This window comes from Phyllobates terribilis, unplaced genomic scaffold (assembly GCF_046119375.1).
Source record: "Phyllobates terribilis strain yellow unplaced genomic scaffold, ASM4611937v1 Scaffold_2__4_contigs__length_985480577, whole genome shotgun sequence".
NCBI lineage: Eukaryota > Metazoa > Chordata > Amphibia > Anura > Dendrobatidae > Phyllobates > Phyllobates terribilis.
In genome coordinates, this window is record NW_027362762.1 from 457882550 (window position 1) to 457907862 (window position 25313).

General features: G+C 43.6%; 1 protein-coding gene across 4 annotated transcripts in view; it reads left to right on the plus strand.

Annotated features, from left to right (window-relative positions):
• The window catches only part of BSDC1 (BSD domain containing 1), a 59881-nt gene that overhangs the window by 24609 nt on the left and 9959 nt on the right, over positions 1 to 25313 (plus strand). For all 4 annotated transcript variants that reach the window (XM_073665683.1, XM_073665680.1, XM_073665682.1 and 1 more), the window contains exons 6-8: positions 1443 to 1558; positions 9297 to 9365; positions 22305 to 22386. In XM_073665683.1, coding sequence (XP_073521784.1) covers positions 1443 to 1558; positions 9297 to 9365; positions 22305 to 22386 — 267 coding nt within the window. The remainder of the gene's footprint in view (positions 1 to 1442; positions 1559 to 9296; positions 9366 to 22304; positions 22387 to 25313) is intronic.

Sequence of the window (25313 nt, forward strand, 5' to 3'; positions counted from 1 at the left end):
GTAATTGTACTGACCTGGAGCATCATACTGCTTGGTCATTTTTAGTGCACAATGAATGCCATTAAAAACAAATTGCAGAATTATATCACATGGTAAAATGGATTGTGTCATTGAAACATACAGCTCATCCTGCAAAAAGTAGACATCATATGGCTATGTTGAAAGTAGAAAGTTAACCGCAACACTCGATCATGACTTCCAGGAACCAGGTCACCATACCCACATGGATGCAGAGTCCTGGTCTCCAAGGAGCTCACTTGGATAAATTAATCATGAGTAGAATAGAAGGACAGCATCCAAACTTGATTGAAGTTAAAAAATCTTATTATTCTGCCAAATACAGTGCAATGTTTCGACAATCCCAATCTTTATCAAGCATGCAAGTATTCTACTGGTCATGTGGTTATGTTCTCAGAAAAATACAAATAGTTATGGCTTTTGAAAGAATACAAGAAAAAAATCAAAAGCACAAAACTTAAGTCTTCCGGTCCTTCAGGGGTTAAGGAGGAGCTCTCTACCCCAATATATTTTACAAGACATTAAAGGTTATGGACAGAGTTGAACCCAGTTTTTATTGCATGTACTTTTACAAATAAAATGGGTTTTCTATAGGTTTTCATTAAATTGTCTACCTTTTTGGCTTCTGATGAATGACTGACTGTTTATGCATTACAATGCAAGCTGCTTGATGTTGTGCTGCCATTCTTCTATCAGACAGCTCTCTGACAGCTGTCAGCTCCCTTGAGTACTAATCAAAAGTTGAATTTAAAAAGCTATAGATAAAACCAAATCTAATAAAAATAGAGTTTGCGCTTAGTTTAGTTTCAGGAGAATTCAGAGAGGGGCAGACTGACAGCTGTCAGTAGGCTTTCGGGTAAAATGAGGTAAGAACAGCATTGAGCAGTTTGCATTGTATTGTATACACAGACAGGCTCCAGAAAGCATAAGAGTTTTCCTCAAAAAATAAATAAATCAGCTGATACATTCTATGGAGCTTTAGAGAAAAACGTAGTTTAATAGCTGCTAGGGAGACTAGTTGGACAGGTGGGTTCTGGCAGCTTCTACCCGCCTGCTTCCCTTGAGTGATGGGTCCCTCACATTCAAGGAAAGACCAGTCACTCCAAAGCCGCTAGGGACCCGTTTGTCTGACTAATCTCCCTAACGGCTATTAAAATATTTTTTTTTTCTCTGAAACACCACAGCGTTTGAGTCAAACATACATGACTGAGATTGTACAGCCAAAGTCTGATACATGATGCCTGTGGATCAGCTATCAGGTTCCCTTTGATGAAAATCTATAGCAAACCTATTTTTGTTAGTAAAAGTATATGAAATAAAAAGGTTTCAAAGGTGTCTGTAGCCTTTAATTATTACCATAGATAATCATATCTGTTCCTTGCTTTTAACTAACTCACTATTTTAACATGTCTTATGAATGACAGGTCCCCTGACACAGTTTGATGAGTGGTTGACATCCTGGGACTCCGAGGAAAGGAAAGCGGGGATCTCAGAATTACTGGTTTCCAGCCCTTCCATCCGTGCACTCTACACAAAAATGGTAATTCTGTATGAATTTCTTGAGTACTAAAGCTGTGTATACTGGGTATATATGTAGAAGTGTTTAAAGTCAGACCTATATATTCTTCCCTGGACAGTTCATTGGCTTATAATATAATCTTCTTGGTTGTTGGTTTAGACTTTTGATTTAGAGCACTGAGTTGTTGTGGTAGAGCAAATGTATTTGACCCCTTACAGACATCTTGCCCGCATCTTTCCCGGCAAATGATGGTTGTGATATTCAGCTATCATCTGCTTCTAACAGCCACGTGTGGTGCGGAGCTTTACCCTAAGGGAACTAACAGATACAGTAAAACGTAAAAAAAATATTTTAAAAGTTCAAATCACCACCCTTTTTGTTTCATTAAAAATAAAGAAATGGGGCGTGGCCTAGCTCTTGATGTGAGAGGTCGGGTGGCAGTGCCTCTCCACCACCATTAGCTTCAATTATCCTGCACAGAGCCCGAATCAGCCAAATCCCTTATCAGGAACTGCTGTCTGAGGGTCCCGGGAGTCAGAGGCGAGCTTCTGCCAGACTCAGAGAGACCAACATGGGCCGCAAAAGGCAGAAGGATGCCGGGGCCTGCAGCAGTGCCTCAGCCCAAGATGGCACCGAGACAGAGGAAGAGGCGGGAAGGAGGAACACAGCCTATGCACGGAGGCTGGAGGCTTCAGCACGGCTGCACAGGTATGCGAGGGGCATGGAGGCAGATGAAGAAGGAAGTGAAGGCAGTGAGAAGCATGGAGATGAGGAGGAAGACGGTGAGGAGATGCCTGTGCTACATAATGTACAGCAGGAGGAGGGGGATGGTGACACTGTGCTGGCAGCTGAAAGTTCAGATGAGGCAGAGCCGACTCTGCGAGATGTATTCCAGGCTGTCTTATACTGCAAGACTGCTTTAACTGCTCTGACAAAGCAGGTGAATGGTCTGAAAGCTGACATGGGAGGCATTGAGGCTTCTATGCAGAAAGTTACAGCCAGATTGACTGAGGTGGAGGGCAGAGTTGGCGTAACAGAAGATCATTTAACCTCAGTGCAAAAGACGCAACAACAGCACACTCAGAGGATCACGGTAGTGGCTAATAAAAACGATGACCTGGAAAACCGGTCACGCAGGAACAATTTGCGTATTGTGGGCATCCCTGAAAGAGCTGAGGGTGCTGACCCCACGACCTTTGTTGAAACCTGGCTGCTGGGAAAGTTTGGGTCTAATATCCTGTCGAGGGTGTTTGCTGTGGAGCGTGCCCATCGTGTGCCCATGAGACCCCCAGTGCCTGGAGAGGGCCCTCGTACGATGTTAGCCAGAATCCTGAACTGCAGAGACCGGGACACTATCTTACGTAAGGCCAGAAAATTGACAGATCTCACCCTGGAGGGCAAACGCATTGAAATATACCCGGATTACTCGGCTGAGGTGCAAAAGCTGCGGCTACGGTATGGTGAAGTGAAGAAACAGCTCCGCTCTTTGAATGTGAAATACTCTACAATTTATCCTGCTAAATTAAGAGTGGAAGCCTTTGGAAAGGTCAATTTTTTCCCGTCACCGGTAGAGGCCGCTTCGTGGTTGGAGCGGAACCGGAGCAAATTGAGAGAAGCTGAGGACTCTGCACGGTGAATACACGACCCTGCTATCCTGACTACTGGACAGGGTTGTGGTTCTACATTGCTCTGCGAAACCGCAGAGGAGGGGGAGAAACCCCCGCTGGGATCTACGTTTTATAGTTTTATAGTTAATTTGTTTGATTAATGGTTCGGGACTATGCATACTATTGATTATGTGGTGGAGAGACTGCCAATGCTGGAGGAGGACACGGCGCATGTTGATATGCGGTATACTACGATGTTGCTCAGGTTCTTTGAGCTCCCACTCTCACGTTGGGAAGAGAGCGACAAGAGAAGGGTGGGGGGGGGAGGGAGGGAGGGGGGGGGGTGGATGGGTTGGATTTGCGGGAAAATGGGGTTGCTTATGCTGTTTGACCTGGTATGCTGGGGAACAAAATGGAAAGATGTTACTTGATGATGGTGGATTGTTTTTTCTAATGCACAATGAGTAACCGTACGGTTCGGATTTTAAGTTGGAATGTACGTGGTATATCTGACAGGATTAAGAGGGCAGCAGTTCTGAATCACATCAGATCTTGTGATCCTATGATTGCGTGCTTACAGGAGACCCATCTCACTAGAGATACTAGGCACTGGCTATCGAGAGGGTGGATGTTAAAGACATATCATTCTACTTATTCCTCGTACTCCAGGGGGGTGTCAGTCCTAATACACAAAAACGCTCATTATGAAGAGCTGGCAGTGCAAGTAGACAGTGAAGGGCAGTATGTATGGATTGCGTGCAGATTGTATGGACACAAAATGATTTTAGTGGCTTTATATATCCCTCCACCTTATTCTAAAAAGGAACTTCAAGCAGTAATGGACTTGACGGCCAGATGGGGGGAGGCTCCGATGTTGATTATGGGAGATGTTAACAACACCATGAATGATCACTGGGATAAAGTACGTCCGGCAGGTATGGAAGCTGGACGGGACGGAATGACTGCATTTGGCACCTACGTGGGGGAGCTGGGGCTGGTGGATCTGTGGAGAGTACGAAATGAGGGTAAGAGGACCTTCTCGTGTCACTCGGCTACACACGGAACACTGTCAAGGATAGACCTGGCTTTTGGGGATACTGCTATGGATGGGATGGTGGGGGAGGTGGAATACCTACAGAGGACTCTATCGGATCATAGTCCTATGGTTGTCACGCTTCTAGTGGGATCTGCTCAGGGTCAGAGGGGAGGTTGGCGTCTTCACCCGACGTGGCTTAAAGTGGTGGATATGGGTGGCATAACCAAAGAACTAGAGCACTTCTTCCAAGTTAATGAAGGGAGTGCTGAGGCTACAGTGGTGTGGGAGGCTATGAAGGCATTTACGAGGGGACTCTTTATAAGTGAGATCTCACGGTGTAAGACCAAAACTAAATTGGCAGATCAACAAATAAAGGATGACTTGACAAGGGCAGAGGCAGACATGATTTTGGCGCCAACGAGTGTAGCTCACAATAGACTAAAATTGGCACAGGAGGCAGTTAATAAACTGCACATGATGCAAGCCGAGAGGAAAAGGGCATTTCAGCAAGCCCAATTCTTTGAGGAAGGAGAGAGAGTGGGTCGCTTGTTGGCGGTGATATCTGCGGCACAGAGGGAGTCTTCCAGGGTGTACAGGTTGAGAGACCAAGCGGGGACGACTCTGACAGACACAAAGGACATATTGGAGGTCTTTAAGGAATATTACATGGCACTGTACAATTCAAGAGTACGGGACACAGAGGGGGCCGTAGAGGAATTCTTGGAGGGCATCTCACTGTCTAAATTGTCTGAGGAAGATAGGTTAAGGTTGGATGAACCTGTGAGTGTGGAGGAGGTGGAATGTGCAATTCTGTCTATGCCCAATAACAAATCACCGGGTGCTGATGGTCTACCTGGGGAGGTGTACAGGGAGCTGGTGGAACTGCTAGCCCCAAAATTGAAATCTGTGTTTGTTTGAGGCTTTGGAGAAGGGGACGTTACCGAGATCAATGGAGGAAGCGGTGATAGTGGTTCTGCCAAAGGAGGGGAAAGACCCCATGGATGCGGAGTCGTATAGGCCCATATCGTTGTTGACAACGGATGTCAAAATACTCGCTAAGATCCTGGCCACCCGGCTCACCGGGGTTGCGCATACTGTTATTCACGAGGACCAGTCGGGCTTTATGCCCAACCGCTCCACGGCTGTTAACTTGAGAAGATTATTTCTTAATATGCAGCTGCCTGCTGATAATGGTGGCGGGAGAATAGTGATGTCGTTGGACGCTAGGAAAGCATTTGATAGTGTGGAATGGGAATATTTATGGAAAATCATGGAAATAATGGGATTTGGCCCCGCATTCATGGCCTGGGTGAAGTTATTGTACTCATCCCCAAGGGCGGTAGTTAAGGTGAATGGTGAACGGTCCGGGATGTTTGACTTACATAGGGGCACAAGGCAGGGGTGCCCGCTGTCCCCGCTATTTTTTGCGGTGGCAGTGGAGCCCCTGGCGGCCAAAATAAGAGCTGAGAGAGGAGTGGTCGGATTTAAATTTGGGAGGCTGGAAGGAAAAATATCACTGTATGCCGATGACATCCTGTTATTTCTGGAAAATGCAGGAGAGACATTGGGGTGCACGATGGATGTAATTAAACAATTTGGGAGCATTTCGGGACTGGAGATAAACTGGCACAAGTCTTATGTCATGGCTGTAGATAGACCAATAAAAGCGGAGGAGATAGATGAGAGGGGGAAGCAGCTCCAGCTGGTTTCACAATTTAAATACCTTGGGATATGGGTGGCGCTTCCATTGACACGATTCACGGATCTGAATTTAGTTCCTCTGCTAGAGAAATTTAAAAAGAAAATAGGCGCATGGTGCCAATTGGCTTTGACGGTGACGGGTAGAACTAACCTGATTAAGATGGTCCTTATGCCACAACTAATGTACGTTTTGCACAACTCACCGATATGGCTACCAAAAAAACGGGTTCAGGGTATTGATTCTATCTTCAGATCCTTGATATGGGGCAAGAGGCAGGCAAGGATTAAATTGGGAACGCTGCAAAATGGGAAGGAGGAGGGAGGATTGGCCGCTCCCAATCCCTGGGTCTATTTCTTGGCAGTACAAGGCCAGCATGTCAGGGGATGGAGAGAGCCCGATTGTGGAGGGGCAGCTTGCCGGGTGCTGGTACATGTGTCGGGGAGACGCCCACTGGTCCAGGCGTTAGAGGATGGTACCTTTAAGAAATTGGGAGCAATATATCCTACCTTAGGCTTGACTCAGAAGGTATGGGACACTATTAAAAAGATCAGGGGGGTGGACGGGCTGACTAAGTACTCACCGGTGTTGGGCAATGAACATCTGCCGGAACTTAATAAGCTGTGTCAAATGGGCAATTGGAAGGCGCAAGGAGTGAGATATGTGTGCCAGCTGCAGAGTGGAACGGACCTGAAGACCTTTGAGAAATTGAGAGAAGAATTTGATTTGCCTTTGGTATGGGGATTTCAATACTATAGGCTTCGACATGCTTGGAGGGCACAGTGTGGATTGGGAGACATGACGGTTCAGGGTGACATTGTACTAGACTTTGTGTGTATGAAGGGAGGGACGAGGGGAGTCATATCGAGCTTATATCATGACCTACTGCACTCCTATCTGGGGGGGAATCACCTCATTGCAAAGAGTAAATGGGAAAGGGAGGTGGGTACCCTCACAACAGAACAATGGGAGGCGATTCTAGAATATGTCCCAAAGATCTCTTTAAGCGAGCAGGCACTGATTTCCCAATTATACATAATACATAGGACATACAAAACACCGCTGCGCCTCTACAAGGCGGGCTTGAGGGGAGATTCCAATTGCCCTAGATGTGGCACGGACCAGGCCGGACTGCTACACATGCTATGGTCATGCCCACAGTTGGTGGCTTATTGGTTGTTCGTTGTCAGCAAAATTGAAAGGGCTTATACATGTACAATTGACAGAAACCCGGTGCTGTGTGTTTTGGGGGAGGTGGATGGAATACCTGTCTCAGAACATTACAAAGTAGCGATAGCGCGATTGCTATATGTGGCACGCAAACTAATATCACGAAAATGGACAGATTCGGAACCCCCCACTAGGAGGGAATTTATTGCTCAGACACGTACGGTAATGCATTTAGAGGAAAGCATTTATAGGCGGAGGCATGGAGAGAGAACTTTTGGGAAAATATGGTCCGCATGGATGGCGGTAATATGATTGTCAATGTTCCCAGGTATGCCCGGCATAAGGAGTATTGGCGGGAGGGGGGAGGGGGGAGAGGGTTTTGACTGTATTATTACACGTTATGTGAATTGTTATATGTATATTGATAACTGTTTGCTGTTAAATTTTTGAAACCTAAATAAAAATAATTGGTTTAAAAAAAATAAATAAATAAAGAAATAAAAAATCTGCATACGTGGTACCATTACGTCAGTAAAAGTCCAATTGGTAAACGGCGTAGAGAGAAAAAAATCTTTATGGCAGAATTACACTTTTTTGCCTGCCGCAACACTGCAATAAAATGTACTAAGAGGCGATCAAAACATTGTACCTACCCCAAAGTAGTATTTGATAAAAATTTTCGCTCAGGGCACTGAACATAAGCCTTCGCACAGCCCCACTGACCAAGAATTGAAAAGTTACAGTTCTTAGAAAATGATGAGACGAGCCAAATTTAATTTATTTACAAATTTTCATTTTTTTTGTTTTTACTAAATAAATGTTAAAAAAAAAAAAAAAAAAACTGTGCATGTTTGGTATCTCCATAATCATACTAGCTTGGAGAACATGCCAGGTCATTTTTACCATATAGTGAACATGGTAAACAAAAAACAATTATGGAATTTTTCACAATTATGCCACACTTGGAATTTTTTTCCCCGCTTTCTAGTACATCACGTGATAAAATAAATGGTGTCATTTAAACGTTCAACTCGTCTTACAAAAAACAAGCTCTCATAAGGCTATAAAAAATAAAACAGTTATGGCTCTTGAAAGAAGAAGAGGAAAAAAAAGAAAATCGCATTATCAGGAAGGGGTTAAAGACTGTCATCCAAAATACATAGTCTGGTTAATTGATTCATTCATCCCAAGCTTATCTACCGTGTACCTAAGGTATGAGAATCACAATTCTCATGCTTCATTTGTTAGATTGTTTATTTCATAGTAAGGAATCACCTATCAGTATTTTATGAGTGTAAAAGGTAGTTTTCTTGTCTCTTGAGTTTCTGCACAGCAGAGCTTTGGAGACCTGCCCGCAATGTAAATCTAATGACTGATGATCTGTAATGCAACAGTCATTAACCCCTTCCTCATGTGGGATGTAATAGTACCGTTGAAGGCCCCCATGGTTGCCATCTTAGTCTTCCTGTGAAGCCCAGCCATTACTGCAATACTAAGAGGGGGAAAAAAACTATTTGGCATTGCCATGTCTGTAAAATATAAAATTAACCCTGATGATAGAAATGTGACAGCCTGCTCAGCACTGATGCACTGTAGAGCTGGCTGTCAGTCAGTGCCGGGCTGTGCTTCCAGCTGCCGCTCACTATCTACTGAGCGGTGACTGAAGCAGTGCTGACCGCGCCTCTTTGACTGGAAGCCAAAGCTGAATGAATCAAGTTCATTTCCTCCCGGTAGCCAAGCTTTCAGTGCCGCAGCCACATGGCTTTAGAAAGCTGTTATCCTGCAAATTAACCCCAAATATGCAGGATAATACTGTTTTTTGACATGATAGGTTCCCTTTAAGTATGAGAGTAGCTCTTTTCTATGTGTTCATGATGCAGTATGCTGTTTTCCCTGCTTTCCTACCACCAATTCAGAGTTTTTCTTATGGACCGTAATATGGAGAAACTAAGTCAGAGGCTAGAGGGCAAGGGATACCCTATTATGAATATATTAGACTCCAACTGTCACAACTGTGTATGACCAGACTAAAGAACCTTGATACCTGATCTGTTGACTGTAATTCTTTTTAGCTGGGTTATTGTTGAACTTTTAGTGCATTTTTCAAAGATTGTTTTTAGCAATAAGAAATTCTTCTGATAGACTTATGGGACTGCAACCGTGTATTAATTTGGGAAACACAATATTGCCAATATTCGTTCTAGCTATAGTTTCATAATTTTCAATTGGTGTATATATATGTTACAGGTCCCTGCAGCTGTTTCACACTCTGAATTCTGGCAACGATATTTCTACAAAGTTCACCAATTGGAACAGGTATATTAAAATGCATAATCTTGTTTGCTCCTTTTTTTTATGTAATTGTGCTTTCCTCTGCCATAGTAATTTTACTAGTTAGACTGTGTGTTTACACCATGAATTTTTGTTTATTTGGCCAGAATATGGCTGCATTCATGCAGGCTAATAGATTAAGATTACAAGTTGCTATTACCTCCCATGTACATTGTACCATTTTGACTGCTGTTTCTCTTTTGTAGATGCATTCTAGTTTTTAACCGTCATTTTTAATATTTATTTTGTAAATAATACACATGAAAATAAGCAACTTTGCAATATATCTTACCAGAGAAATTATTTATTATCATAGCGCCATTTATTCCATGGCACTTTACATGTGAAAAGTGGGGTATACATAGCAAAAACACTTACAGTAATCTTAAACAAAACGAGTCCGTGTCTGGTACAGGAGGAGAGAGGACCCTGCCTGCGAGGGCTCACAATCTACAAGGGATGGGTGAGGATACAGTAGGTGAGGGTAGAGCTGGTCATGCAGCGGTATGGTGGAGCGGTGGTTACTGCAGGTTGTAGGCTTGTCGGAAGAGGTGGGTCTTCAGGTTCCTTTTGAAGGTTTCCATTGTAGTCTGCGGAGGTTGCGTGTAGGTAAGTACCGGGAGACTAGGTTACAGATGTATGGAGGAGACAGGTTGTGGATGGCTTTGTATGCCAAGGTTAGGGTTTTGAACTGGAGTCTCTGGGTAACGGGGAGCCAGTGAAGGGATTGACAGAGGGGAGAGGCCAGGGAGTAGTGGGAGGGAAAGGTGGATTAGTCGGGCAGCTGAGTTTAGGGTAGATTGGAGGGGTGCGTGTGTGTTAGAAGGGAGGCCACAGAGCAGGAGGTTGCAGTAGTTGAGGTGGGAGATGAGGGCATACACTAGTGTTTTTGCAGTCTTTGCTGAGGAATGTGTGAATCTGGGAGATATTTTTGAGTTGGAGTCAGCAAGAAATGGAAAGGATTTGGATATGTGGTTTGAAGGAGAGATCAGAGTTCAGGGTTACGCCAAGACAGCGAGCTTGTGGGACTGGGGAGAGTGGACAGCCATTAACTTTGACGGATAGGTCCGATGGAGGAGTTGAGTGAGGTGGAGTTTTATCCATGTTTTAGAAATCTAGCGGAGAAGGATGAAATAGCGGACAGACATTGTGGGATTCTGGTTAGTAAGGATTTGATATCAGGTCCAGAGAGGTAGATCTGTGTGTCATCAGCATAGAGGTGATACTGAAAGCCGTGAGACTCTGAGCTGTCCCAGGCCAAAGGTGTAGATGGAGAAGAGCAGGGGCCCTAGAACTGAACCTTGGGGGACACTGAGTGGGAGACTCTGAACGTTCGGTCTGTTAGGTATGAAGAGATCCAAGATAGGGCAAAGTCTGTGATGCCAAGAGATGAGAGAGTCTGTAGTAAGAAGGAATGGTCTACTGTGTCGAAGGCAGATGACAGGTCCAGGAGTAGGAGGACAGAGTAGTGTCTCTTGGATCTGGCGGTTTATAGGTCATTGGTGACTTTAGTCAGGGCAGTTTCAGTGGAGTGATGCGGTCAAAGAGGGAGCAGGAGGAGAGGTGGGAGGACAGTTCAACATGGATGTGTTGTTCCAGTAGTTTTGAGGCATAGGGGAGAAGTGATATGGGGCGATGGCTAGTCAGAGAGGATGGATCAAGGGAGGGCTTTTTGAGGATGGGTGTGATTAAGGCATGTTAGAAACATGAGGGGAAGACACCAGTTGTTAGTGACAGGTTGAAGAGATGAGTTAAGGTTGGGATGGAGACTGTGGGTAAGTTTAGGGATGAGTGGGATGGGATTGGGTCATGTTCACAGGTGGTGAGGTGTGATTTGGAGAGTAAAGAGGAAACTTGATCTTCTGTAATGGTGGAGAAGTTGGTTTTGGATGAGGAAGGTTGAGTAGATATGATGAGGGTCTGTGGGGACTTTAGGAAAAAGCTTTGTCTGATGTCAATCTTCTGCTTGAAGAATGAGGCAAGGTCTTCAGTTGAGATGAGAGGAAAGGGAGGAGGCGCTGGGGGACGAAGGAGAGAATTGAAAGTGTTGACTAGCTGTTTAGAGTTGTGAAACATGGAGGATATGAGAGATGAGAAGTAGGTTTGTTTTGCTGCAGTAAGTGTGGACTAGAAAATAGTGAGGGATTGTTTGAATCCGATGAAGTGCTTGTCGGAGTGGGACCTTTTCCGTCTCCGCTCAGCAACCCCAGGAGGCCCGTCACAGTTCTTTAGTCAGGTTGGTGTGTCAGGGTTGCCTTATTTCACCTTAACCAAGAAACTTTTATTAAAACCAATGTCAAAAGTAACAGCAGAACAGTTGGCAATAGACAGATCCTAATATAACTCTGGTACATGAGTAGCGAGTATATAAAGCAATGTTCATATATTTTACAAACCAAATTCTTCCCCCTCCCTCCGATTAAACACCCTCCTCCCTTATCCCCTCCTTCCTCTGTCCTTTGTGGTGTGCAATGAAAGATGACCAATCAATGTAAGACCGGATTAAAACGTCTCTCAGAACCAACAGACTGAAAACAACATCCTTTGCCAACACCTCAAACTACAGCTGGGCATCTAATCCAGTCTCCCCATTGTTTCCCAAATTTACTGATGGCTCCTCTCTTAATATAGACCTTTTTATTCCATTTAGATTGTATTGTTCAAGCCCTGGATCACTACATCCACCGAGAGAGGACCATTTGCCATCCAATGTTTGGCAATAAACTTCCTAGTTTGATAGAATATTTTAGCAATTGCACTTGGGAAGATCCGCTCACGTCCTCCAACAGGCCTAACACACAGGATATTGATCTGAGTGGTATCTGGATATTATACACCTCCATAATCAATCTGCCAATACTTTTCTCATATCCCAACTAATCGAGGGCATGTCCAAAACATGTGCATTAAGTCTGCACCCTCCTCTCCAACGTGGACAAGCCATCAGCCCTAAGGCCCATTCTATACAATACTTTTAGAATCCTGTAGACTGTTTAAGAAACAATTGGGACCTACTCTGCATCGTATCTATTGAGACCAATCCTGTCTTCTAGCACGTCATTTCACTATTCAGTGGAAATGCTGCCCACGTCCCTCTCCCTCTTAGCCCTGACCAATGGCATTTGATTTCCCATAAATTTTAACATTTAGGAGTTAAATAATAAAGATATAATTCCCTTAGCTTTTGTTGTACACATTAAAACTACTAACGACCCATTAGGAAATGGTAAGATCAGAGATGGTTTCCTGAGCCCTTAATGCATGTCTTAGTTGCAAGTACTTAAAGTTGGAATTAATCAAGTTAAACTCCTGTTTCTGGTGGTCAAATGAACAAAAATGGCCATCTAAGAACAAGTGATAAAGATACTTCAGTCCCTGATTTCTCCATTCTCCAAATCCCTGTAGATGCTGCAGTTCCCTCAAGTTAGGATTATTCCAAAGAGGAGTAAATTTTGAGCAGTCCTGCATCACTAGCCATTTTTTACATGTCCATCAAATTTTATGAACTATGGATAGGGCGGGGTGGCATCTCAAGTTGCCCTTAAATTTGTGAGATTCTAGTAAATTATCTCCCCACCCACCCCAAAATGTTTTAGTACTGTCAACCCTGCCTTCTGAGTCCCCTCCAAAGCCCATACCCTAAAATGCTGAAATTGGGAAGCTAAGTAATACCCCCAGATATGAGGCCAAGCTAATCTCCCCCTGATTTTTAGGTAGCCGCAGCTTTTCCAACTTTATTCTGGGGACCCCTCTTTTCCACACTAGATCTCTGACTAGATTATGCATTTTCCTGAACCAGTACTTAGGAAACCAGATGGGGGAGATATGCAGCACATACAACATACATGGCCTAAGGCTCATTTATTAAGGTTCGTTCTTTTGGTTACCAGAGGGCTGAGATTTAAAGGGATATAATCATATGGCTTTCTGGTAATGTAATTACCCAGGTACTTAAATTTCTGTAACACATGAATATTTAACAAACCATCTGACAAAGAAGTGTCCATAGTATCTAAAGGAAGCAGAGCAGATTTTGACCAATTTATAATCAGGCCTGAAAAGGTTCCAAATGTTCAAATTATTAACAAATAATAAGAAGTCATCTGCGTATAAGGCAATCCTTTGCTCTTTATTCCTATACTTAAATTCCTCTGTGAGATTTAAGTATAGGAACAAAGCAACTAATAGAATAGTATTTAACAGGGAGAAATGCAAGATTCTACATCTGGGCAAGAAAAACGAAAATGACATCTACAGAATGGGTGGAATAAAACTAAGCAGCAGCACATGTGAAAAAGACTTGGGTATACTACGTAATATATCACAGACTGCACGAGACAACAGTGTGATGCAGCAGCAAAAAAGGCAAACGCAGTTCTGGGATGTATTAAGAGAAGCATAGAGCCTAAATCGCGTGAAATAATTATCCCCCTCTACTCCTCATTGGTCAGACCTCATTTGGATTACTGTGTCCAGTTTAAAAATTACTTTGAAAAACTGGAGCAAGTTCAGAGAAGGGCTACCAGGATGGTGAGAGGACTGCAAACTATGTCCTACGAGGAACAGTTAAAGGATCTGGGAATGTCAGTGTAGAGGGATCATCCTTATTCTCATTTGCATATGGAAACACGAGAAGTAATGGAATGAAATTGAAAGGGAGAAGATACAGATTAGATATTACAGAAAACTTTTTGACCATAAGGGTGATCAATGAGTGGAACAGGCTGCCACGAGAGGTGGTGAGGTCTCCTTCAATGGAGGTCTTCAAACAGAGGCTGGACAGACATCTGTCTGAGATGGTCTAGTGAATCCTGCATTGAGCAGGGGGTTGAACACTATGACTCTGGAGGTCCCTTCAAACGCTAACATTCTATTATTCTATGATCCCTTCTCCAAAGCGTTTGATACCGTGCCACACAAAAGGTTGGTATATAAAATGAGAATGCTTGGTCTGGGGGATAATGTGTGCAAGTGGGTAAATAGCTGGCTGAGTGATAGAAAGCAGAGGGTGGTTATCAATGGAGTAAGCTCAGGGTGTGTCAGGGTTACTAGCGGGGTGCCTCAAGGGTCTGTCTTGGGCCCTATATTATTTAATATATTTATTAATGATCTAGTGGAAGGGTTGCATAGTAAAATGGCAATATTTGCAGATGATACTAAACTTTGTAAAGTAGTTAATACAGATGAGGATAGGGCACAGCTACAGGAGGATTTAGATAAATTGGGGAGTTGGGCCAAAAAATGGCAAATGGGGTTCAATGCCGTTAAATGTAAGGTCATGCACATGGGAAAGAAAAACAGCAGTCACCCATACATATTAAATGGGAAACCTTTGGGGAAATCTGACATGGAGAAGGACCTGGGCGTCTTGGTTAACAGCAAATTAAATTGGAGTGCCCAGTGTCAGGCAGCATCTGCGAAGGCAAATAGTCATTGCATGCATCAGAAGAGGAATAGGGGCATATGATGAGAACATTGTTCTTCCTCTGTATAAAGCCCTGGTAAGGCCGCACTTAGAATATTGTGCACAGTTCTGGGCTCCGGTGCTCAGGAAAGACATATTTGAGCTAGAGAGGGTACAAAGGAGGGCAACTAAGGTAATAAAGGGAATGGAGGGACTAGAATACCCAGAGAGGTTGTCAAAATTAGGCCTATTTACGTTGGAAAAGAGAAGGCTTAGGGGAGACCTCATAAACATGTATAAATACATCAGGGGGCAGTACAGGGATCTCTCCCATGACCTGTTTATACCAAGGATGGTGACAAAGACGAGGGGGCACACTATGCATCTGGAGGAAAGGAGGTTCCTGCACCAGCATAGAAGGGGATTCTTTACGGTCAGAGCCGTGAGACTCTGGAACTCTCTGGGAGAGGAAGTGGTGATGTCCAACTCACTTAATGAGTTCAAGAGAGGCCTGGACGCCTTTCTTGAGAACAATAAAATTACATCTTATGCTTAGTGATAGTTAATTAATCCAGGGATTTAATCTGACTGCCAGATTGGAGTCGGGAAGTGAATTTTTCCTCAATGATGTAAATTGGCCTATACCGCACAGGTTTTTTTTGCCTTCCCCTGGATCAACGCTGCGGAATAGCTGCAGTGCACAAGTAATAGGCTGAACTGGATGGACGCTTGTCTTTTTTCGGCCTTATAAACTATGTAACTATCCCGATGTGTCTTTTAATGATGCATGCTAATGGTTCAATTGCAAGAGCAAAGAGTAAGGGCGATAAGGGGCAGCCATTTCCTGTACCCATAAAAAGCTCAAATCCATCAGATATCTCCCCATTAGCATTTACTCTAGCCATCAGTGGACTTGTATAGTAGCATAATCCATTTTATAAAGTTGCGACCAAACCCCATATCCTTTATTACCACCCACATATAGCTCCACTCCACACTGTCAAATACCTTCACCCCTTCTAGGGAGACAATTGACTTATTTCTCGGGTCAACCTGCATCACTTGCAAATTTAGGAAAACCATATTTAAATTAATGGCTGGTGATTTTGAGGACATGAGCCCAACCTGGTCAGGATGAATAACTGAGGAGATGACAATTCTCAGCCAAGATCTATGTAGCGTGCTAATGGACTCATTTGTCATATGCGTATCTTGCAATCCAACAATCGCCACATTAGATTTTCTAATATGTTAAAAATTACATGTGTTTTAGAGCTGTCTCTCATACCGCGAATGTTCCATGAGACACTTAACTGTTAAGCCCATGTAGTAGGAGGAAAGATATTAGCCCATATTGTCAACATAACATCATAAAACAGAACAGGCAAGCTTAAAATTAACCAGAAATCCTTACATTTGCACACCAAGAGGAGAACCTCCCCTCCCCCCCCAGATGACATGAACTTGCCCTTACCCTTAAGGGCTGGGGCTCAAAAACACCAAGCCATCCAATATGCTCCCATGCTGATTGTAACCAAAAATATAACACACTATAAAACAACTTGAATCTAATACAGAGCTTAGTCAATTATTGAAACCCTCCCCCTCCTCCTCTCCACAAGACTGTGCCAAGAGTCCACATTCAAAAGTGACGGAACCAGGACCTCACATACAACATCTTAAACTTTTAGGCCCAGAGGCGCAGTGCTTATTTTATATAGCGTCAATGATTTAAGACCTTCCGGCCCTCATTTCCTGGCAGATCTGATGATTGAGTTTCCATCCATTTGAAGGTATCCTTCGGATTCTCAAAAAATGTAGTAGATCCCAGAGCAACCACACTCAACTTTGCAGGATAGATCATGGAATATTGCAGGCCCAGTGCACGCATTCTTCTTTTGATATCTAGGAAAATGGCCCTCTTTCGTTGAACTTCCACCGAAAAATCTTGAAAGAAAAATCTTTTGCCCACCAAGAGTAATATCTTGCTTACCTCATGCCTTCCTCAGAATAATGTTTCAATCCTTAAAATGGAGGATTTTAATCAGAATAAGCCTAGAAGGTCTACCCACTGGTCGTGGTCTTGTGGGGACACTGTATGCCCTCTCCACCGGAAACAAAGGAGCGAGGGTCTCTTGTTCCAAAAGTGTCCAGCAGCCATTTCTCAAACAAACTGTCAGGGTCATTCCCCTCTACTTTCTCCGGTACCCCAACCAGCTTAATAATATTGCGTCTTTTGGCTATTTTCCAAGTCGTTGACCTTAGGAAGTAGTCCCGCCACAGCCTGGAAATGACTTTGAATGTCCTTAAGAATGGTGGGGGAAGAGGATCCTCCAGCTTGCTGACTCTGCCCTGGACTGCTGTATCCTTTTGGATATTGTGTCTGATTATGAAGATGGATTCCTGGATGTGACCAACCTGACCCATCAGCATATCAAGTGTGGAATTGCTTTTGATTACTGCATTAGAGACCTACAACAGGGAGGGGGATTCCTCCAGCAATACTGCACCAGGATTGTATTCCTTTCCCTTAAGAGAATATCCTGCCACTGGAGGTTCCTGAGAAGACTGGACCAGATCAGGGGGACCATCATTCTCTACTTTTTCCAGTGCTAAGGCCGTGTATCAAGATTCTGTTGGATGTATTCTGTGGCCCTTGCAGATGTGCCCCTAACTCCTGTTACCCAGAAACTCCAGGGTGAGCATTATGGGCACATTTTCCCATCCTTGCTGCTATGTCCCCAGAGACATCTATTTGCCTCTACCCGCAAGACGCACAGGTGCCATCTTGGGACACAGCCTGCAATTCTCCATCTTCCAAGCCCATCCTTTGGCTGCGGTTCATAGCAGCATTTCAGCCTTAGACACAGTCACTCAGATAGCCAGTGACTTCTTCCCCTGAGCTGAAGCTCCTTATATGCACGAGCTCCAACTGCAGGATCTAAGTACTGGAGGCTTTAGGACACAGGGAATTTCCTAGTGCGGCGTTCCCGGAGACTGCACATAAATCAACCCCGCACTCAGGCAGTGAGCTTTTCATCAGCAGGGACCTATGGTACTCCTATGGGAGTAAGTCTTGCCTTGTCGTCATCATGCCGTCTGTTGTACCTTCACAATGCTGGGGAAGCGCACCTAACATGGCTGCCCTCACTTCTCAGCGTGCCAAGAGCCGAAGTCCACCCGACAACAGCGCTGAGGTCCTCAAGCATCAAAGTGTCTCACAGCACCACTAACTACTCTTCCCCCTCCTCCACCTGTATAGTGCAGCTAGTGACAGGGAAAATGGGTTTTAAAGCAGGATATCTATCCAGGATAACGGGAGCTCTGCTCAAACGCGTCTACTCAGTACCTAAGCATGGCCATGCCCCCCCATTGAATGACAGATTTTCTTTTTAATGTGATAGCAGGTGACCGTTGCATTAGCATAAGATTGCAGCCATGTTTCTCCATGTTGCGCATACATCAGCGTCCATCCAGCACTACTGTACAAGCGTATGTTGGTTAATAATGGCTGTGGAGTCCCCTTCACCAGGCATCCTTTGTTAGCTGACTGAAGATAACTGAACTATATAGCAGGATCTAAAGGAATGCGAGGCGTCCTCACAGCCAAGAAACCACAATCGCATGATTACAAGGAAAAAATAAAATAAACATCCAGCAGAAGTGAATGCAGATTATGATACAATACGAATAGGAGCATTTACAAATCATGTTATTACTAATTAATACATATGATTGGTAATCAATAGTGATGAGCGAGCGTGTTCTGTTAACCCTTTTGGCGACCATGCTCGGGTGCTCGCTGAGTATTTGTGGCGTGCTTGAATGTTATGTTAGTCACTCGGTGTGCATGATTTGAGACTGCTTGACAGCTTTAATACATGTGAAGAATGCTGCAAAAACAGGCATTCCTCACATGTATTAAAGCTGTCAAACAGTCGCAAATCATGCACACGGAGTGACTCAAACATAACATTCGAACACGCAGAAGATACTCTGAAAACACCTGAGCATGCTCGTAAATCTCGAGTAACGAGCATGCGCGCTCATCACTAGAAATTAATCAAGTGTCATAGGAAAACCTCACAAATAAGTTATTAATCTTCCACCATACAACATAACTGTTAAAGAAGCACTCTTCCCATCAAAATTGTTCTCCTCTTAATATATTGCAATCATTATGTTATATGGCACGGTTTACTTACAATTGCTCATTTTGCCTTTCTACCCAGTTAATTCTTCTATTTTCCATTAGGTCTATGACATCACGTGATTAAAAACTGACTTACTGAGTCCTTCTAAGGCTATGTGCCCACGATGCAGAAATGAAGCAGAAAATTTCCGCTTCATTTCTGCATCTCCTTGCCCGGAAAAACGAGTGCGAAATTTGACACTCGTTTTTCGCGCGTTTTCACATGCATAATAGATGTCGCAGAAGCTGCCTAGTACAATACAGTAGGTGGCAGCATATATAGAAAACCTACAGAAGCAATGAACATCCCAAGATTTGCCATATGAATAGAGTACAAGTCCTCTTTTTCTCTGAAGAGGCAATTTGCATATTAAATTTCCAGAGGAGCATTGCATGGCGAATAAGCCTCATTACCTTGACCTGCCAGAGCTGGTATGTCACTCTCCATAAGGAGAAACGCTGCCCCTTAGACCTTTTAGTAAAAAAAAAAATTAATACAAAAAACAACAACAAATGTTTATAGATTGTCAAATAAGCATAACCACCTGTGTTGACTAGAGATAATGAATATAGAGACACCATCATACTGTAGAGGTCATAGCTGTCAATCCTGTTGAAGACGCACTACATGATAATATTAAAGCGCTTGTATAATTAGATACTTGGGACTCCAGGTAAGCCAAAGTCCCTCTGGACTCTTTTCTTCTTTTAAAAAAAAAAATTGTGGTGTGACCAGGGTTCTGGTCAACCCTTAACCTGCACCCCCACCAATTGTATGGCATTTAGGTTTGGTGGCAGTCAGATGTAACGTTTGAATGGGACTGTGCAGCTCCGTTCAATATGTAGCTGGCCGGGTGCTATAGACGAGCCCTATTCTCTTGAATAGGAGCTGCAGTGCAGTACTCGGCAGTGTCCACTACACATTAAACACAGCTGCACAGTGCAGCTCCCTTCAGCCTTTACATCCAAAACAGCTGATTGGTGGAGGTGCTTATTATTGGAGCTCCACAATCTAATATTGATAGCCTGCTTTAACCCCTTCACTCCCGGGCGAGTTTTCATTTTTTTCCTCTTCTTCCAAGAGCCACAAGTTTTTATATTTTCCGAAATAACACCTGTGCGTAGCCACAATAGCCAGACCCTGCCCTATCTTTTGTATTGGTGCCTAATGAGGGTGAGCAAAGATCATTGGCAAGGAAGGGGAACAGGGTCAGCTGTGTCATTGCCTATTATGATAGGTGGATCCTGTGTTATCAGCTCTCCATAGCTGTTACCTGTCATTGTAAACCTACCTCTGATAAGAAACCTTTTCCTAAAAGGACAGAATGTATGAGTCTAAAAAAAAGCTCCTTTGGCCACTGTAAAAATTGCAAGATTACTCTTTGTTTTTTAATAAAAATTGTGATCTGAAAAAAAAAAAAAAAAATCCCTGGTTACAAAAAAATGTAAAAATACTTGTAAGGCTGCGTGTCCACGATCAGTAATAGCAGCGTTTTGGAAGCAGCTCACCTGCGGTGCGTCCAAAACGCTGGGTTCTACAGGGTGGGCCATTTATATGAATACAACTAAATTAAATGGAAATGGTTGGTGATATCAACTTCCTGTTTGTGGCACATTAGTATATGGGAGGGGGAAAACTTTTCCAGATGGGCGGTGACCATGGTGGCCATTTTGAAGTCGGCCATTTTGGATCCAACTTTATTTTTTTCAATGGTAGAGGGTTATGTGACACATCAAACTTATTGATAGTTTCATAAGAAAAACAATGGTGTGCTTGGTTTTAACGTAACTTTATTCTTTCATGAGGTTTTTACAAGTTCATGACCACTTATAAAATGTGTTCAAAGTGCTGACCATTGTGTTGGATTGTCAATGCAACCCTCTTCTCCCACTCTTGACACACTGGTAGCAACACCGCAGAAGAAATGCTAGCACAGGCTTCCAGTATCCATTGTTTCAGATGCTGCACATCTCATATCTTGATGGTATGGTGTGGTATATGGGGTACAAAGATAGTGGGGCCATTCTTCATCAATGGAAGCCTCAATGCCACTGGATATCTGAAATTGCTACATGATGATGTTTTGCCCTCTTTATGCACTGAAGATGGCACGTTCCCTGAGTTTTTCCAACAAGATGGTGCACCACTACATTATGGGTGTCGGGTCCGAGCGTTCCTACATGAACAGTTTCCTGGAAAGTGGATTGGTCATCGTGGGCCAGTTGAATGGCCACCAAGGTCTCCCAATCTAACCCCCTTAGACTTTTATCTTTGGGGTCATCTGAAGGCAATTGTCTATGCTGTGAATATACGAAATGTGCGGCATCTGAAACAACGGATACTGGAAGCCTGTGCTAGCATTTCTTCTGCGGTGTTGCTATCAGTGTGTCAAGAGTGGGAGAAGAGGGTTGCATTGACAATCCAACACAATGGGCAGCACTTTGAACACATTTTATAAGTGCTCATAAACTGGTAAAAAACTCATGAAAGAATAAAGTTACGTTAAAACCAAGCACACCATTGTTTTTCTTGTGACACAAACTTATTGAGAATTTCATATGACCCTCTTCCCATTGAAAAAAATAAAGTTGGATTCAAAATGGCCGCCATGGTCACCACCCATCTGGAAAAGTTTCCCCCCTCCCATATACTAATGTGCCACAAACAGGAAGTTGATATCACCAACCATTCCCATTTAATTTAGGTGTATCCATATAAATGGCCCACCCTGTACATTAGAAGCACAGTGGATGGGATTTATAAAGACCTCATGCCCACTGTGCTTCTGTGACGCCGCGTAAATGCACAGGCGGCACGGGTTTACAATTTCTGTTGAGGAGACGCTAGTTTCCCCAATAGAATGGATAGGGTGCGGTAACTCCACGTGTGTTCAATGAACACATGGGGATTTACCTGCGTGATCAGACGCAGCGAAAATACGCTGCTTCCAAAGCACTGCTATAACCTGATTGTGGGCACATACCCGAACACAAAAACCTGATTTAAACAATGTCATTTTGTGATGATAGCTTCCCTTTAAGTTATTTGGAGCTGGCAACTCCATTTCCTCACAATGACAAGGTCATCACAAGAGGAACAGTTTGCAATGAGCCCTAATACTGCGCATCAGAGAACAGTCTACATCTGTATAGTTTTCATTCAGATTTGATGAGCCCATGATATTCTTTATTTGTATTTATACTCCACTACTAGCTTACCAACTATGTCTTGTGGATGTGGTAATATGCAAGGATCTCCTCACTGTATCGCTTTCATGTGTCACTTTGTATGTAACAGAAAGACTTGACAATGGGTTTATGTTTTTAGGAAGAAGCTCGGAGAGATGCTCTGAAACAGAGAGCAGAGCAGAGTGTTCATTTTGAAGATCCAAGATGGGAAGAGGAAGAAGGTGAACACATTTCTTATCAACACTATTAATCAATAGTTTTATTCTCTCTATAAATCTAAACCGCTTAGATGGCTGGATGCTTCCTCTTGGTTCACTTATTGAAAACCCTCCGTGTTGGTCTTTTTACTCAATTAAAGTTGAAATAGGTGTCTGTTTTCTCAATTTCACTTTTTCCTCATCTTTTTTTTTTTCTCTTACTTTATAGTGCTTGGAGAGTTTTAAGGTGGGTTTACACCACCTGACTAGTGTCACTAAATGACCAACAATCTGTACATTCCGCATTTAATGATACGCACTGAACCATCTGTAAAGCCCCCGTCTCACATAGCGAGATCGCTGCTGTGTCACGGTTTTGGTGACGCAACAGCGACCTCACCAGCGATGTCGCTATGTGTGACACTTTGCAACGATCAGGCCCCTGCTGTGAGGTCGCTGATCGCTGCAAAGTGTCCTGGACCATTTTTTGGTCGTTGCCCTCCCGCTGGTCAGCACACATCGCTGTGTGTGACCAGCGGGAGCAGTGATCAGGCTGGTAACCATGATAAACATCGGGTTACTAGGGGCACACGCGCACCTAGTAACCCGTTGTTTATCATGGTTACGAGCCTGCTAAAGTGAGCGGTAACCTCCCGCTCACCGTAGCAGAGTGGTAACCATGATAAACAACGGGTTACTAGGGGCACGTGTGCCCCTAGTAACCCGATGTTTATCATGGTTACCAGCCTGCTCCTGGTTCAGCAGGCTGGTAACCGGAGCAGGACATCGTGGAAAGATTCTTTCCACGATGTCACTGCTCCCCTGATCGTTGGTGAGCCTGCTTGTTTGACAGCTCACCAGCGACCACATAGCGACACAGCAACGATCCCTGACAGGTCGTATCGTTGTCGGGATCGTTGCAGCGTCGCTAAGTGTGACGGGGCCTTAACAGATCAGTGTGCATAGACTGAGTGTTTACAGAATTGCTGGTACAGTTTACACAGGACAATGTGCTGATGAGAACAATGTGCAGTGCAACAGATCATTTCACCAGACGAACAAGAGTTTTACTTGTTAATCGGATGATTTGGGTTCCTAGGATAATCATGCAGTATAAATGGACCCTTACTTGCTCATGTTTACTTTAGGAACCTCAAAATGGGTTTGGATGACTTGTTGGCGATGTATTCAAAGAGACTTTTTTTGTTTAGTTACTGAAACCAATGCATTAAAAAAAAAAACAGTTATGTTTAAGTGAGCAGAATCCCTATATTGTAGCTAAAATTGGGATAGATTAAAGCTTTCAAAAGTATTTTAGCATTTATTTAACCCCTTAGCAACAACCACCATATATGTACAGTGACCATGCATTTCATGGAGCAGGCTCGGGAGCTGAGTCTGCTCCATGCACCATAGGTGCTGGGTCTGTTTCAGAGCCGTCACCTGACAGTAAGGGCAGGTTCACACGAGGTAAAAAAATCATTCATCCAGAAAATTCAGACTATTTATTTCTCACTTGTCATCAGCTTGCAGTCCATATGCAATATGTTTTTTCACACCAGCAGTTATTAATCATTTACAAAACCATTTACAGTTTCCTATGTTACAGAAATGCAATGTATGTGTAAAAATCTGATGCTTCACATGGTATCCGTTTTTTTGTTTTTTTTTCTGCTCACCGATAGACTTAAACGGGGGAGTCTCATCCGATTTACTGAAGAAACTAGTGCATGCTGCGAAATTTTTTTTTTATTATTTTTTTTTTTTTCACAAGCAGATTTTGTTATTGAAAAAATTGCTGCACTGCCTCATTGAATAACATTGGTCCACGTGCTGTCTGTTTTTTCCACAGACAGCACTTGGACCAAAAATATGCTCGTGTAAGCAAGCCCAAACTGGTGCAATGAGAAGCTGCTCAGATAGCATCAGTTTAGATCCTTAGATGCAGCTGTCAAACATAATTCAGGCAATTCCAAGCCTTCAACATGATGGCTAGCACTTCTTAAGGCTGTTGGAATTGCGAGGTTTTAGTTAGTTTTCAGTAATTGGTATTGCCACTTGCATAATTGCCTGAAGTAATAAATTGTAAAAATATTTATCCCATAAGGTGAGCACCGAAACAAAAAAAAAAGGCCAAATCTGCAGCAGTGGCAATGACATAACGGCACCGCTCAGATCAGAGTTATTATCGGTGAGAATTTATCAGGTCCGGGCACCAGGGCTGCGGCAGGTACGTCATCCAGTGGTGAGTACACGTGATAGGATGAAATCGCCACCGGATCGTTGGTGCCCGGATTTTGTTAGCTTTCATCTGCAATTACTGTGATCTGGGCCAATTATAGGTGACAGCACTGGTCTACAATAAAATGGCCTGCCTAGTTTACCACAGTTAATGTAGATAAACACTTGCCACTCAAAAGGGATTGCAGTGAACGAAAAGTTTTTTTATTTTGGTAATCTTTATAATTAACATTTTGGTCCTACACTAGGACCTTTGTCAGAACTGATTACCACTGGAAAGGGGAGACACTGCCTCTGTAGCCCTAATGTATGCGATGCACGTCGCTCAGGAATAGCGCCATACCCTCAAATGAAAATAGCAGCACCCAGTTATAAAAACAAGTAAAAACACCTTTTAAAGGGAATCTGTCTCCACTTTGGAGATATCAGACCTCTACTATGGGCATACAGGTTATAGAAAAGTAAATCTATACGTACCTGTATGGCCCATAGTAGAGGTCTGATTGCAGAGAAGAGCTTTAATCAATTCTATTTTGTACAGGATTGGCGTCCGGGGGACTCCAAGCAATCCCTGCCTATGTGCTTACTATTCCCCCAAATCCCCACCTATATGCTTAATTATCATATTCCCCCCCTCCCCTGCATGTCACAAGGCCCTGTGGCGTGCACTGTGCTCCCTGACTCCCCTGGCATGCGCAAAACACAGCTCA